The 14,025-nt window shown below is 42.8% G+C and overlaps 1 protein-coding gene across 1 annotated transcript in view; it reads left to right on the top strand.

The window, feature by feature from the left end:
* Positions 1 to 368: 368 nt before the first annotated feature.
* Positions 369 to 14,025, top strand: part of HOMER2 (homer homolog 2 (Drosophila)) — a gene marked incomplete at both ends in the record, with an annotated part of 27,938 nt that continues 14,281 nt past the window's right edge. The window contains one exon of the mRNA XM_009084258.1: positions 369 to 525. Within this exon, the coding sequence (XP_009082506.1) occupies positions 369 to 525 (157 nt within the window). The remainder of the gene's footprint in view (positions 526 to 14,025) is intronic.

The following is a 14,025-nucleotide window of genomic DNA, read 5'->3' on the forward strand; positions in this document are numbered from 1 at the left end:
GGGCTTGGTGTTGCTTTTAGCAAAATATGTGGGTGGGGAAAGAAAGAATGTGTGTGAATGCCCTTTTCTGGAAATAAATATTTGGAGGAAAATGTGGCTACTGAGTTAGTGTAACACAGGGAGAAAAAAAATCCAATTGTTTCTGGGGCTGTGGCAGTAACTTTAGAGTGCTGAATGTCACTTAGTGATGCCAGGGAAAGGCACCTGAGTCTGGATCTCAGCAGCATCAGTGCTCTGCCTTTTCATTCGGGGATTGCCAGACACTCTCTGCCTTGTGCTTTCAACGTGCCTGGTCAAGGCTGGGCTTCTGGGACATTTCATCTTCCGCAGACTCATGCATCCATTTCTCCTGTCCCTCCCTATTCCAGAGAACAGCCCATCTTCACCACCAGAGCCCATGTCTTCCAAATTGACCCCAGCACGAAGAAGAACTGGGTCCCCGCAAGCAAGCAGGCTGTAACTGTTTCCTACTTCTATGACAGCACGAGAAACAGCTATCGGATTATCAGTGTGGATGGAGCCAAGGTAGGAGGCTGATGGTTCCCCAGCATGTTTACTGTGCGGAGAGGTGTGTGACTGTCAGCCCTGGCTGAAGACAGGCATAGAGGGGCTGCATTAAACACTGAGGCTCATAAATACTCATTTTTTTAATATAATCCATCATAAAGGCTTGTAGTGATAATTGGAAAAACACAGGGCACCCTAAAAGTGATTTTGCCTGACTTCATTGATTTTATCTCTGACTAATTTGACTTCACAATCGTAATGAGCCAAGAGCTTTAAATGTCCAAATTGAGTTTGTAGCACAGTATCTAAAACAGCCTATATTAGGTAGATAAGGTTGAGGCTTTTTTGGTTAAAAAATGTTCTTTTTGAAGGGAATGAGGAGACATGCTTGTAGACTAGAGCTTTTAATGTAAATGCCAGCTGCATATTCTGTTTTGCCTGGCAGAACTATTTACAGGTTAGTACTTAATTTCTTCAGCTTTCTTGCTGGAGTTCATAAGCCTTAGGTGACAAGTTAGGCATGAAGGGTCTCCCCCACACTTTTTTTCTTACTTTGTTTTGCATTGCTAGAGTGTGCTGAAGTATTTCCTGTAAGAATCCCAATCAGTCAGAATGAATAGGTTGCTTAGTCAAGTGTTTTTATTACATACTGCATTTATTAGTCCCTCCAAAGTCATTTGATGGGTGACTGCTTTCCCCTAGGAGATCCCAGTCAGAGGTATAAGCGAAAGCATTTTACTCATGTACAAAAATCATTGGTCATTTCTGTCAAAGCACAAACCACAGGGTGAGGAGACAAGTTAAAGCCTGTTTATCTGTGTTCCTGTTTGGATGAGGATGTTTAAATATCACTGTCCTGGGAGACAGAGATCACAGAAATCATCCCTTAATAAAGCTTTTCTATTTGTCATGCCTATTTCACATACTTGTTTTTCCAAACATCTCCTGTGCTATATTTGGTTATATATTGGCTTATAAATCAGGCCTACTGCTTGCTTAAATTGATGGTAATGTTTCATTGACACCAGCGCAGCATTAATACATCCCCATCATTATGCTGTTTGTGCTGGTGTCTTCACTCCCAGAACTGCCAGCTAACCACCCTGGCTGCTGTGGTTTGCAGCTTGCTGGGGCAAGCTGAGCCCCCCCAGATTTACTTACACCCTGCAGATGCATCTGCTTGGGTGAAGCTGGTGCTGGTGATAGTGGACTGTTGACTTTACAAACCCAGGCGAGCGTGACTTCCAAGTCAAAACTGCTGTACTCGCAGCAGTGGGTCGCTTGATTTGTGGATGTGCATGCATGCATTAAGACCAATTAATGAAAACAAAGTAATTACTCTATGTGGTGGGGGAAGCTGCAGGGCAGTGTATGCCCACAGCCAGAGGTCTTGCCCAGAACTGCAAAGTGTGTGCTGAGAACAAGGTGGGAATCCAAGCTTTGCTTTGTAATCTGCCCAAAAGACATCCAGAAGGAACAGTCCCCCCAGCTCCCCACCCCCAGTTTTAGTATGTCCCAGAAGAAGGTGAGCTTTCCATGATTACAATTCTCCCCTGGGGCTTCCTAAGCAAGAATCAATTGCTGGCCACATAAATTATTCCTCTTGTATTGAATCTTTGCTGATTAAGGAACAGGTCAAGAAGAGATGCTGCCTTCACACTTGCCTCTGGAGAGCCCTGCTACCCTGCCTGGCCATTTTAAGAGGACTAATTTGGAAAAACAATGGTGTTTATGCCCAAAGAAGTTAAAAGTTGCTTTTTTTTCCCCCTCAAACAACTATTGTTTAGTGTTTTGACCTACTTTTCGAGGCAGAAATGAAACTGCATAGGACTCTGAGGAAGAATATAGACAGCATCAGTTGGTGTTGTCCTGCTTTCTGTACATCTCACTTATTAGAATAAAGTCTTCTGTGCCTTGGCAAATACCAGATGGATCAGCATCACTGTAGGCAGGAGTTACCACTGTTTTAAGGACAAAAAGCTGAAGTTCAAGTAAATGAAGGGACTTGGCCCTAGAAGGAAGGTGGTGATGAAGGACATGTATCTCTTACGACTCTCTATTCTTGGCCAAACTGCAAAGGGGCAGTTCTAAAAGTTTATTTTGGACAAACACATACAATGCACTTTGGCTCGCAGAGAAAGCTCAGTTAAATCCAACCCATACAGCTGTTGGATTAATTCTGTGGGATTTTTTACCTTATGTTGACATGACATAGTAACAATAAAAATATTTTAAAGTGGTCAAGTGGACCTCGCTTAAATATTGTTCACCCCCTGGTTGCATAAGCTTTATTTTACTTTTAGCATTCAAGGTGTGGCTCAGGGCAGAGTGTGGAATTGCAGTGTGCTCAGGAGCATTGGGCTGCTGGAACCCGTTAGCGCCGCTGTCATGCTGAGCATGGGGCAGGCTATGTCATGTCACCCTGGTGAGGAGCTTTCTCCTGATGCAGCACTGACCTGATGGGCTGCAGTTCTCCCAGGAGTGGCTTCCTCAGGCAGCTGCTGCTGTCCTCAAAGGTCCAGACCCTCTGCAGTGCCTTGTCCTTCAACCTCATTCTCTCTTCTCCCAGCAGACGTAGCCTGTCCCTATCTCCTCCCTGTCCCTTGTCACACACCTGGGGTGCAGGAGGATGAGGAGGGGTGCTGCAGGGCAGAGGGGAGCAGAAGGATTTAGCAGTGGGCTTAAGGGGAGGATTCAAGGAACCGCTGAGCCTGTGTGTTTAACAGCATAAATATTGGGAATTCATTTTTGTGAGCCTGGCTGGCAGAGGAGCTGCTTGGCTCTGTTGCCCAGCACAGTACAGCACTGCCTTTGGGTCCTTATCCCTTTGCTATGTGGTGGGGAAGGACAGGAGGGCCTGGCTGGTATGTGTGGGGGTGGTGAGGATGGACATTGCAGCAGAGGAAAATGGGATAGAAACAGAGTAGGGTAAAGAGTGGGAGCAGAGTGAAGTCAAGGGAGCTTAACTCTTCCCTTGCAAAGGGTTATGCAAGAGTCTTATGCAGAAAACCAGGAGTCTGATACGGGAGGGCAGGCAAGAGAGAGCGTATGTCTTCAGGCATCAGGTTCCTTCCAAATCCTCCTAGCCCAACGACAAACAACCCCATTGAAATGCCTGGGGAATCAAGCACTGAACAGTGGAGACCCTAGATTCAAACCAGCTTGTACCACTTTAATTCCTTGTGTTTGCAAAGCTGGAGGGGAACAGCTATTATAATTCCTGCGTCTTTGACAGAAAAACAGGTGCTGTGGACAGTAGCTTACAATTTATAGCAAAAGATTTCACAGATACCGTATAATGATGATCTTAACCAAGATACCATGACCAAACAAGGGAATAGATTAGTATATCTTTTAATTACATTATAATTGACTTGTATGTTGTCGAGAAGGTAATTTCATCATGATGTTTTAAGAAGTTTCTAGCCAGAGGCTAACTGCAGCTTAATGAATGCTGGAGGAAATGATACAGTAAAATGCAAGGGCACACACTGATTTGGAGTTAATGAAGCAGCAAGGAGACTTCACCATGTGAAAGTGCCCAGTGTTGTGGGCAAAAGTCAACCCCGTTGAAACATGACAAAATACAGTGATGGTGCAGGGAGAACATGAACTTGGAAGTGTCTGATTGCTGTGCAGTGTGTGGGGAAAGCCACACACAGGGCTCCTCATTAAAAGTGACCTACATTGCGCTGCCTTTTGGAGGCAAAAAGAAAGTTTGACAGTATGAAAATTACATGGACCAATAGCCTCTGATTTCCTCAGGAGTAGTGCATGGTAGTGCCCTGGTTGGTGGGTTTATTTTTTTTATAAACTGGAATTATTTGTTATCCAAACAATATAGAGAAGGAGGAAATGAAATTTGTTTCTCTATGGAAATTGAGGAGATAGAATCCCTTGGAAACAAGCTTCTTCCCTCATTATCAAATGTTCATAAGTTATATTTCTGCAGAACTTGTGATTGCAACAGCATCATTTTTCTCTTTTGAGAAATGAGTTGTTAATAAGGAACATAAAGCTAGTTTAAAAATTAATAGTTGTCTGTAAAGTGCATAGTGAGACATACTGAGTTGGCAGCAGCAAAGAAAAGTGACGCAGCAAAAGTCATCTCAGATGCCAGTCCTGAGTTGTCTCTGATAAATGCTTAAACAGATGACTAGAAAAAATTAAAATCAGGGTTTAAAAGATGACTAGATTGCAAGAGTAATTTTGTGCTAAATATATGACACAGAAATAAAGAATATGTTTCAAAAAAAACCAACCTGTCATCTGACACTCACTCCCAGTTACTAGATCATTGAAGACTTTATTACCTGACAATTACCTCAAAGATGGGGGATCAGCAGCTAAGTTGGGCATAAGTGAAAGTATTGAGGAGAGAACCAGAAAAATTGCTGTGCTGGGAAAGCAAAACCAGTGGGTCTATTTCTGAAGTAAATTGCAATTAGTAAGAATAAGAATATGGGCCAAATTCTGCCAATCAGTATTCACATAGTGTTCCCCAAAGTGAATACAGTACATTATATCGTGTGCTGAAGCTGATTATGTGGCATATATGCAGCGGACAGTGATTTCCAGAGCAGAATGAAGCTGGCAGGGCAGAGCCCCAGCAGCCTGTGGTAGCTGATATTTAGGGATATAAGAAGGGGTGATATGTAAATCTGCTAATATTTGATGTATTTCTGGCTTTCTCAGTTCCTGTACCAGTCCTAATTGCAGCCTAATTTAATAGCTGCCCACCTCTTAATGACCAGGCTTTCCTTGTTGTCATGACTGTCCTCAGCACACAGAGAGGAAATTCTTCCAGTGATGTGTTCAGAGACTCAAAACAGATCATTTTCTTTGCCTATGGAAAAGGAATTATTTTAAGGCATAGTTGTTAAAAATATCCAAGAGTATTTTGCCAAAAGGTGACTGTTGGGTTTAAGAATCTTTTCTTTCAGAGGAAAAAAATTGCAGGCTATGGTAGCACAAATGAAATTCCTTCATCTGGCTAGTTCTCTTTGTTCTTTTTTTTTCTTTCATTGACGTAAATTCAGCCATTAAGCCAATAGCAACTCTTTCTCAGGGAAAAACCCAAGTAACATATATATGACAAAAATTTTGGCACTGAGTTGCAAAAGGCTTCTGGCAGCATGTACCTCACCAGGGGTCTGCGTTGGTGTGGCAGCATTTAGCTCTGCCTCTGGGACCTCATGGATCTGATTTGTGAGAACACATAGCAGAAATGATTACACCACTGCCTTCCTGCTTGGCATTCAGAGTATCAGTGTGTGTTCGCCTGACCTCGTACGCGATGAATTAGGTGGAGTGATGTAGGGTGATTTATAGTCTTCAATGCCTACATTTTTAAAAAAATACCTACGTTTTTTAACTACCTGAATTTTCAGGTTTCATAGTTTTGTAGTGAAACTACAGAGGGTGTTTTACAGCCTTGGGCAGCCAAAGATAAAGGGTTGTAAAAGTACATGAAAAGTGACCTTACAAAGTGGTGTGTTGCCTTTTCTTTTAATGTGTGTAGATAAATCTTGAATTAAATGCTATGGTTTTGAAAGGTGTGGGTGAGTATATTTCTGTGTTTTGTCAAAGGGACAGAGATTCTTTGATTTCCAGTTTTGCCTGCCCTAGTTTTATTTATGGCCATTGCTTGTCAGGATTGCTGTGTGCCAGGGGAGTGTGGTGCTGCTGGGGTCCCAGCCAGCTGCCCTGTGCCTGCTGAAATGCTGAGAGGTCTCGCTCCTCGCCCTGAAGACTATTTTGCTGACTGCAGCACTGGCAGGACTGTGATTTCCAGAGAGCCCCTGCTAATAAAATCTGATTAAATTAGCCAAAAATATTTTTTATTCTCAAAGCTGCTTTTCATCACTGGGTAACTGAGATGGATATTCCTTTTCCCCCAACTTTTTCTGCCATGCTGTTTTTGCCCTCCATGGAGTTTCTTCCAGGCTGGGTGGGAAGTCTCCTCTTTTCTGGTGGCCCTAGTAAGCTTGCCAACCATAAAGCACGGGGGCGGGGGGAGTATGAGCCCAAAATTATTTATGAGTCTCACACCAAGAACCAACACGGAAAGGACCTTTCCTCAAAAGGCAAAGTGTGACAGTGCCCAAAAAACATACCCAGCTTAGGCATGACACTGTCAGGGTTGGCCAGTGCAAAGGTCTCCACGTTTGACCTCTGAAGGTCTGATTTCGCTGATCCAGTATTTCTGCCTTCTTGTCCATATTTGTCCAGAAAGGAACCTTCATATGTCATAAGAAAAGATTTCCAGTGCTGGTCTGGGTGCTTACTGTAATACAGAAATTTGAGCATATTTGGTGGACTTCATCTTCTCTTTATTGTAGTATGTTAAGTATTTCGTGCACTATTGGAGCTAATTTCAACATGACTGTTAGCACTGGAGATGATACTGGAGTCAACAGATGGAACTCATTAACCCTGTATAAAAAGAACGTATTTTGAATACAAAAAATGGTCTAAAATATAATTTTAATGCATAATCCTGTCTTCCAGTATGCATAGTTTGTGTGCATGTTACATGCAATAAATGTCTCATTGCTTTTGTGCTAGTGAGATGACTGTTAAGTAAAAACATTAGCTGTGGTTTTATGATTTTATATATACATTATAGAATCATAGAATCATAAAATATTCTGAGTTAGAAAGGACTCACAAGGCTCATCGATTCCAACTCCTGGCTCTGCACAGGGCCACCCCAAATCATAGAATAGGATAGATAAGTACTGTTGAGACAGAACAACTACAGTTATATCAGTGTGTATATATACTATTAATCCATACTAAAGCCTTTAAAATAATTTGGTGTCATTTAATCAGTCTCATCAGATGAGTTGTGGACATTGCCTGGTTCAGATTTCCCAGCCCATGCTGGAGGATGATACTTGTCTGCCAGAGGCGTATTCTGCTACCAATAGTGCTAAACAAAAAACGTTGTAAAAGATGCTTGAAGAGTCTCAAGCTGCTTTTTGCAGTCCCTTTTGGGCTTGTTGTTGCTGTAACTAATGAAACTGGATTGGGCTGCTCTCTGAGAGGAAGCTTCTGCTTCGTTTTATATGATGAACAGATGGAGAGCAGAACATCTGTCCTGGCCTGAGTCATAGTCCACCAGCCTAACCTAAGCTGAACCAGTCTCTGAGACAGTGAAACAACTTGCAGTAAATAATTAATGTTTCTAATGGCTATTTTCTGTTTTCATTTAAAGGTGTTAGAGTTGTAGTGGTGTAACTTTGAGTTTTTTTAGCATCATTTTGAATGATTCAGGAAGAACTCTCAAGTTAAGGGAAAATTGCCATCAGTGGGCGATGCTGGTGCCTCTTAGGCCAAGGTTGGTGCTCCAGGGCAGACTGGGGTGCAGGTGCTGGGTCACCCTGTAGCCAGGGTGTGGGTGATGCAGGAGGATGTCTGCATGGGGTGATGGGTTGGGCACCTCAGAGGTGCAGGGTGTGCCCAAAGTGTTATGCTCCAAAGGGGTCCTGTGGAGACATAAATCATCAAGCCTGTGGGGTATCAAAGAGAAAAGTGAATGTTGGGATTAGGGGAAGTTGAAGCAGGACAGATGCAATTAGGAAATTAAATGGACTTTTCAACACAAGGGTCAGTATCTGTTTGGGGTGAGCACACTGAGGTGTGCACTGGATCCTTCTGCTGCATAGACCAGAACGTCATGCTCTTCACAAAGACACCTTTGAAATAAGAGTGAATGAAATTGAGGAATACAACAGTCCCTGATGATCTTAAAATATTTGTGGTGTCTGTGCTAGGGGTGTGCTTGGCTTGCTTAAAGTTACTTGAGTTTGGGTTTCTCTCTAGACTTTAAAATAATGAGAACATTGTCTTTGGAATTTGGTGATGAAGAAATACAGCATAAAGAAGAAGCAGAGCTGTCAGCCAAGGATGAGGCTCCCCACTTGCATCACCCTTTATTTGCTTAAGGTGGTATCAAGTATTCAGAAATTCAAGCTGAAGGGAGGTGCAGGATTTCATAATTGGGAGGATAGTACATTGCCTGGAGTTGTGTCTGCAGGAGAATTGCCAACAGTTGCTAAGACAGGTTTAGATAGCTAGAGCTGCTAACATCAGTCGTATTTGTGTGAACAGGTCTTTGAGTGTTCAGAGGATGAAAAAAAAAAAGGTTAGGGCTTAACTGCAATGGGAATCTCAGAACTGCTAATACTGGTGGAGGGGAGCTGGGAATTGAAGGAGAAAATAAAAATGTTTGCATGAACAACACCTAGGGCTCCAGGTGGAAAAGAGAGCTTACAAAAGCTTGAGAGAAAAGAAGCAAAGTAAATGCCAGGAAATTTGGTGGGTCCCTTGAGGCTGAATCAACCAGAAGTCATGATCATCTGCTGAGGATGTGTTTTGGTTTAGAAAAAATTAAAAGTCTACAGCTGTAGAACTCATATCACTTAAATGTTTCTGTATTAATCTCTTTCCAAGTTATTAACTTTGAAATGTGAAAAATCCTCTGTTCATTGCCTGGATTATTTCTGGAAGTAAATCCTTCAGAAGCTGGTTAGTAAGCTTAGGAGAAAAGATAACAAAGTGCTGTCAACAGCTGTATCCTTGACAGAAGAGCAGAAGCACATCTGCCACTGTTTGTTCCTATCTGGCTCATTTTCCTGCTCGTATGTGTGTTGTGGGTGTCACTGGAAAGACCACACACAACTGAATCCAGGAGATTGCATCAACCTTTTCAGAAATGCAATTTGTTACTCATGAAAAAGAAAAGATAAAAATCCATGCTAAGGATTTCTTGCTGCACCACTCACCAGCAAGTAAGGAAACTTTGGTCGGGGTAGATTTTTTTCGTTTTTAAAACCCTTCTGGAAAATATCTCGGAAAAGCTCTGTCAAAGAAAGTGTTTCAGTATATAACTGCCCCACACAGAGTGGTTTCTGATCACCAGACTCAAGTATGATGTGGCATCTGAACATGCCAGAGAGGTTAATGAAACCATGTGATGTTACTGTAAAGAAACCTGGACATCCTGTCATCTCCTAAAAATAATGTACGTGTCCCTCTTGGCCATTGCTTGTGCCAAGGGACAGTTCTACTGGATTCTGGAAAGGAAGTAAGTTATTCTGCTGCTGACTGCTCCCAGGGTGTGTGGGTTGGTGAAGAGTAGAGGAGTTTTTAATGATGCTGTGTGGTCATGCCATTCCTGACCTCTGCAAAAGAATCTTCAGGCTTTAGTGAAGCTGTTGTCATATGGCTTGAAGGAAGCAGAAAATGATCAGTGCTTAAATGATTGACTTAGGGATGTGGTTATACTGTACACAAAGACTATATGCTTTTATTAAATCTCCCAAAGTGTGACGGTGATATGACTATGGGCAGTTTTATAATTATATCTAATTGTAGTTAAAGTAACCTTATCCCTCACCCCAATTTCAGTCACTAGGGAAAAATAGAGTCTCCACTGTATCCTTCTCCCCTTCTGTGATAAGTCAGAAATCTTATTTCTCATGTGAAAATAATACACAAGCATCTTGGTTTGTATAGTTTGTAAATTGTCGCATGAAATTCCTGGGTAACAAATTTGTTCCAGAGGGTTTGAAAATCCTTTCTGTAGAATTTCTTCATGAAACAGCTGCCCGTGCTTTGGATCGTGTGGGTGGGTGGATGTGTGTGCTGTGCCTAAAATGAAAAAAAAACTCTAGTCAGATGTCAAAGCAAAAATAGGAGATTTTAGAGATTTAGACTGGGTGGAGGAGGTGGGAAGCCAACTCTGCAGAGATGTTAATTACCTTGGGAAGAAAAAGAGAGCAATGGAGTAGGTGTACCCAGAGATTTACTTAATAGAATTCACATAATCATGAACCCACTTTTGTTGCATTTAGACAGGTTCTCAGTGAGGGCTTTGCAACAGAAGTATTTTACCAGAGGAAAAACAGTTATTAGTCTTTTTATTGGAGGAGGGAGGGCTATTTTTACATCTCTTTTCATGAAGGAGGACAAGAATTGTATGTGTTTTGTTTGATTTGTTGGCTTTTGGGGTTAAAAATGAGCCTCATCATTCATTGAATTATCCTGGGGATGCAAGGCGATGCAAGATGAAAAAAGAGCTGTGTGCAACTGTGGAAATGGCCCTTTTCCCCATAAAACAAGTAACAGCAGCACGTGAGAGACTTTATCCATAAAATGTGAGTCTCCTCTCTGCAGAGGGAGCTCAGGTTGGGAAGTAAATGCCGAGGGCTGCAGCAAGTCCTCTGTGCCTTACAAGATGTCCTGGCATCTTCCTCTTTGCAGAGTGGGGATGAACTCCTCTGGTTCCCCTCCTGCTCCTGCCTCCCACAGAAATACATGATGTAGCTGTGGAAGGTCTTGAAGTCCATTGATGGGTGAAATAGCTACTATCCTGGTTAACTCTGTAGAATGGAAACTCTTGAAAAGCAGTGGCTGGCCAGGCTTGCCAGCACTATAGGGATCAAATGATGGGTAACCAGAGCAAGAGCCTGGTAGTAGGTGTCCTGCCAACTTAGCCTGTGCTCAGCACTCCCATCATGCAGAAATGATGGGGCAGAACAGGAGGAACAGCAAAATGGAGAAACCCAATGCTCTTTTCAATGTGCATTTACAGTGCTCCCTGTAAATGTATCTATCTCCCTGTAAATAATCTAATTATTCCATACCCTCAGCCTGTCCCAGGAAAAACACTATGTCAGGTGCAGCAGATAAAGCAAAGCTCGAACAAGTGCCTTTGCTACTTCCAGTTTTCCCAGGCTTTTTTTTTTAAGGACCTTCTTCAAAGACCTAGCAGGAAGGGTGGGGAGAAAGATTTGATCACATCTACTGGCCCTGATTTGTAAAACAACTATAATTAATCCTCCTGCATTACAGGTTCACTGTTTTGGCCAAAGGCTGTTCTTTCTTTCATCCCCAAGTTCTTACACTGCTGTGAGCTTGTCTTTGTGCTTCTCCTGCTTTACTCTGTTTGTTGGCCTCAGCAAGGGATTTTTTTCCCTTGAATGCCACTGTCTAGATTAACAATGTGTGTGTGCTGGCTTTCTAGGACTAGAAATAAGATGAGCAGTTTATCACCAGTGATGTACTGGTGAAAAGATGTTATATCCTGTCTAGAAGCAGAGGTAAGAAGGATGGTAGATAGTGCCAAGGATAATACAGATAATGGAAATGTAGGTGGGCTAATTCCACAAGAGAGTTGCTGAACATTTGGGATTAAAGGAGAATTTCTCTGTAAATCCATCCCTGTCTCCTCATCTTCACATCCAGTGTCACAAGCCCTTCTGATTCACATTGACTTGATGAGCTGGGAGAACCTGCTGAGCCTGTGATAGCTGTGGGCCAGAGGATTAGCAGCTTCTTTCCTTCTTCAATTCTGTTTTTAGGCTGGGATACATCTTTACTAAAGATTAGCAGCCTGGTGGGTTGAGGAAATTAAATTTCACAAGGGCTGCAAACTGGAAGCACATATTCAGAGGTGTGAAAATGAAGTGAGAAGATTTTAATACAGTGACTTCTTAAGGAGTAGATCGTATGGCCTGGAGCCTTGGAACTTTGCTGTAGGTGAGGTTACTTCAGAGTAACGGGTGATATGAATTTGAAGGGGAAATTCCAGAATAATTACTAACCTGGCACTCTTGTCCCAGAATAAGGGGCTCTTTTCTGATTTAATGTAACACAGTTGCAAAATGTATTGGCCAATACATTTATTAGCTGTTTTCTAGCTGTTCATTCAGTCTTCTCCCAGGTAGAGAAGCTGGTGACAGTGCTGGCTGAATTGGCCCACTGTGCCCTTTGGTCCTGGCTGATTGCTGCAGGCATGTTGGCCCTCCTGCTCCTCGGGGCTGTGCCAGTGGCTCTGCCAAATGTCCTCTGTGATTGCTGCTCTGCTCCCCTTGGAGCTGAGCTTGCTCTCATCTCTGCTTTTCCCTCTTGTAAACCTGGCAAGCTGAGGCTGATACGACCAGGGACCACTGTGAGCCAAGCTGGCAAACCCCACGTTCTGCTCCAGCTCCACTCTGTACTGCAGCTGCCAACACACACGTTCAGCTTACATTAATGACACAGTACCTTGGGAAAATGTATTTTCAGGAGCCACGTTGGCTTTTCCCCTTCAGTGCACTGTTGTGGTATGGGGAGTGTGGGAGTGGAGCTCTTTAAGTACTTGAAGCATCCCCTAAAAGAAACAACAGCTGTATATATGGACGCTGCTCATATTTTATGAGCAGCATGAGCTGCCAATACATTTTTCTCCTTCTACGCACTCAGGTCGTCTTGTGACCTCTCCCTGCTTGATTTATTTGGCAGTTTCTCTCCGTGGGAAGGCAGCAGGATGGGTGTGTTGCAGCCCATGAATGTTCTGCTCTGCACCAGCTTATTTGCATGCACTTTTATCTGATGAATATACCCAATGTGTTCCTAAATGTCTGGAGTCATTTCTGGGTGATGTAGCGCTACCTTGTGCTCTGAACATTCCTCTGTGTCATCTTCAGATAAAAATTTAGATCTCTCAGGATTATTTGTCTCCCAAAGGAAGTAAAATTAATATGAGATTTGGCTTGGCTTAAGCAGGTGTATCAGGAGTGTTTGCCATCTGATATGTTTGCATGTAGGTGAGTGCAAAGGCAGTTTTCTTTAACTGCATGCAGACAGCTCAGTATGATGAATGAGGTGCTTATTCTGTAAGGTGCTTATTATATTATGCTCCTCTTTGCCTTTGTCTTTAGGGAGAACTCTTTAACCACTTCAGGGATTGATTGCATTTGATTAGAGAGCAGTTTGTCTTCTGAATCCATTATCTTGGCTTAAAGTCCACAAGTTTATTCTGTTTTGTGATGCAGCTGGAATTGCACTATGTGTGTATTATACGAATGAGGACCAAATGCAAAGTTATTTCATAAGAGCTCATTTGAATTGATGAGTGGCCTTTTCTTACCGAATTATAATGCTGGGTTGCAGGTAGGGATGGAAAAGAGCCTGTGGGCTCATCCTGCCTGCAGCAAAACAATGTCCTTTTCCTTCTCTCTTTCCTCCCCTGAAACTTGAAAATTCTGCCTCATACTTTCACATACACAAAAAAATAAATCATAGTGTATTTGACCTTTCCTGTTATGGTGGCCACAAATGCTTCCCCTGCCTTGTGGCCCAGCTGAGATGAGGAGATGGAGGAGTGGTGCAGAGCACACTCCCACTATTCTCACCCAGCTGAGGGTGAGCAGCCTTGGGAGGAGGGATAGGCTGTTACCTGGCAGAAGCACCTACAATCCTCATTTTTCATTGTTCTTTGAAATCACAGCACCCTTTCTTTCTCCTAAACACAACCAACGTGATTGTTCCCTGGCTGGTGTAGTGTCTCTGCTCTGAAATGATGGCCAGATTTATGGGGAAGTGAATGTACAGGCAGATGTGGTGAGGATAGGGAGGAAGACCAGGTGGATGAGCACCATGAAACTGCAGCATTCATCTCCTCTGAACTGTTTCTATGAGCTGTGATTTAATTTCCTAAACTTCTGCTAAGGTGTTCACTTCTCTGCA

This window comes from Acanthisitta chloris, unplaced genomic scaffold (genome assembly GCF_000695815.1).
Source record: "Acanthisitta chloris isolate BGI_N310 unplaced genomic scaffold, ASM69581v1 scaffold3201, whole genome shotgun sequence".
Lineage (NCBI taxonomy): Eukaryota > Metazoa > Chordata > Aves > Passeriformes > Acanthisittidae > Acanthisitta > Acanthisitta chloris.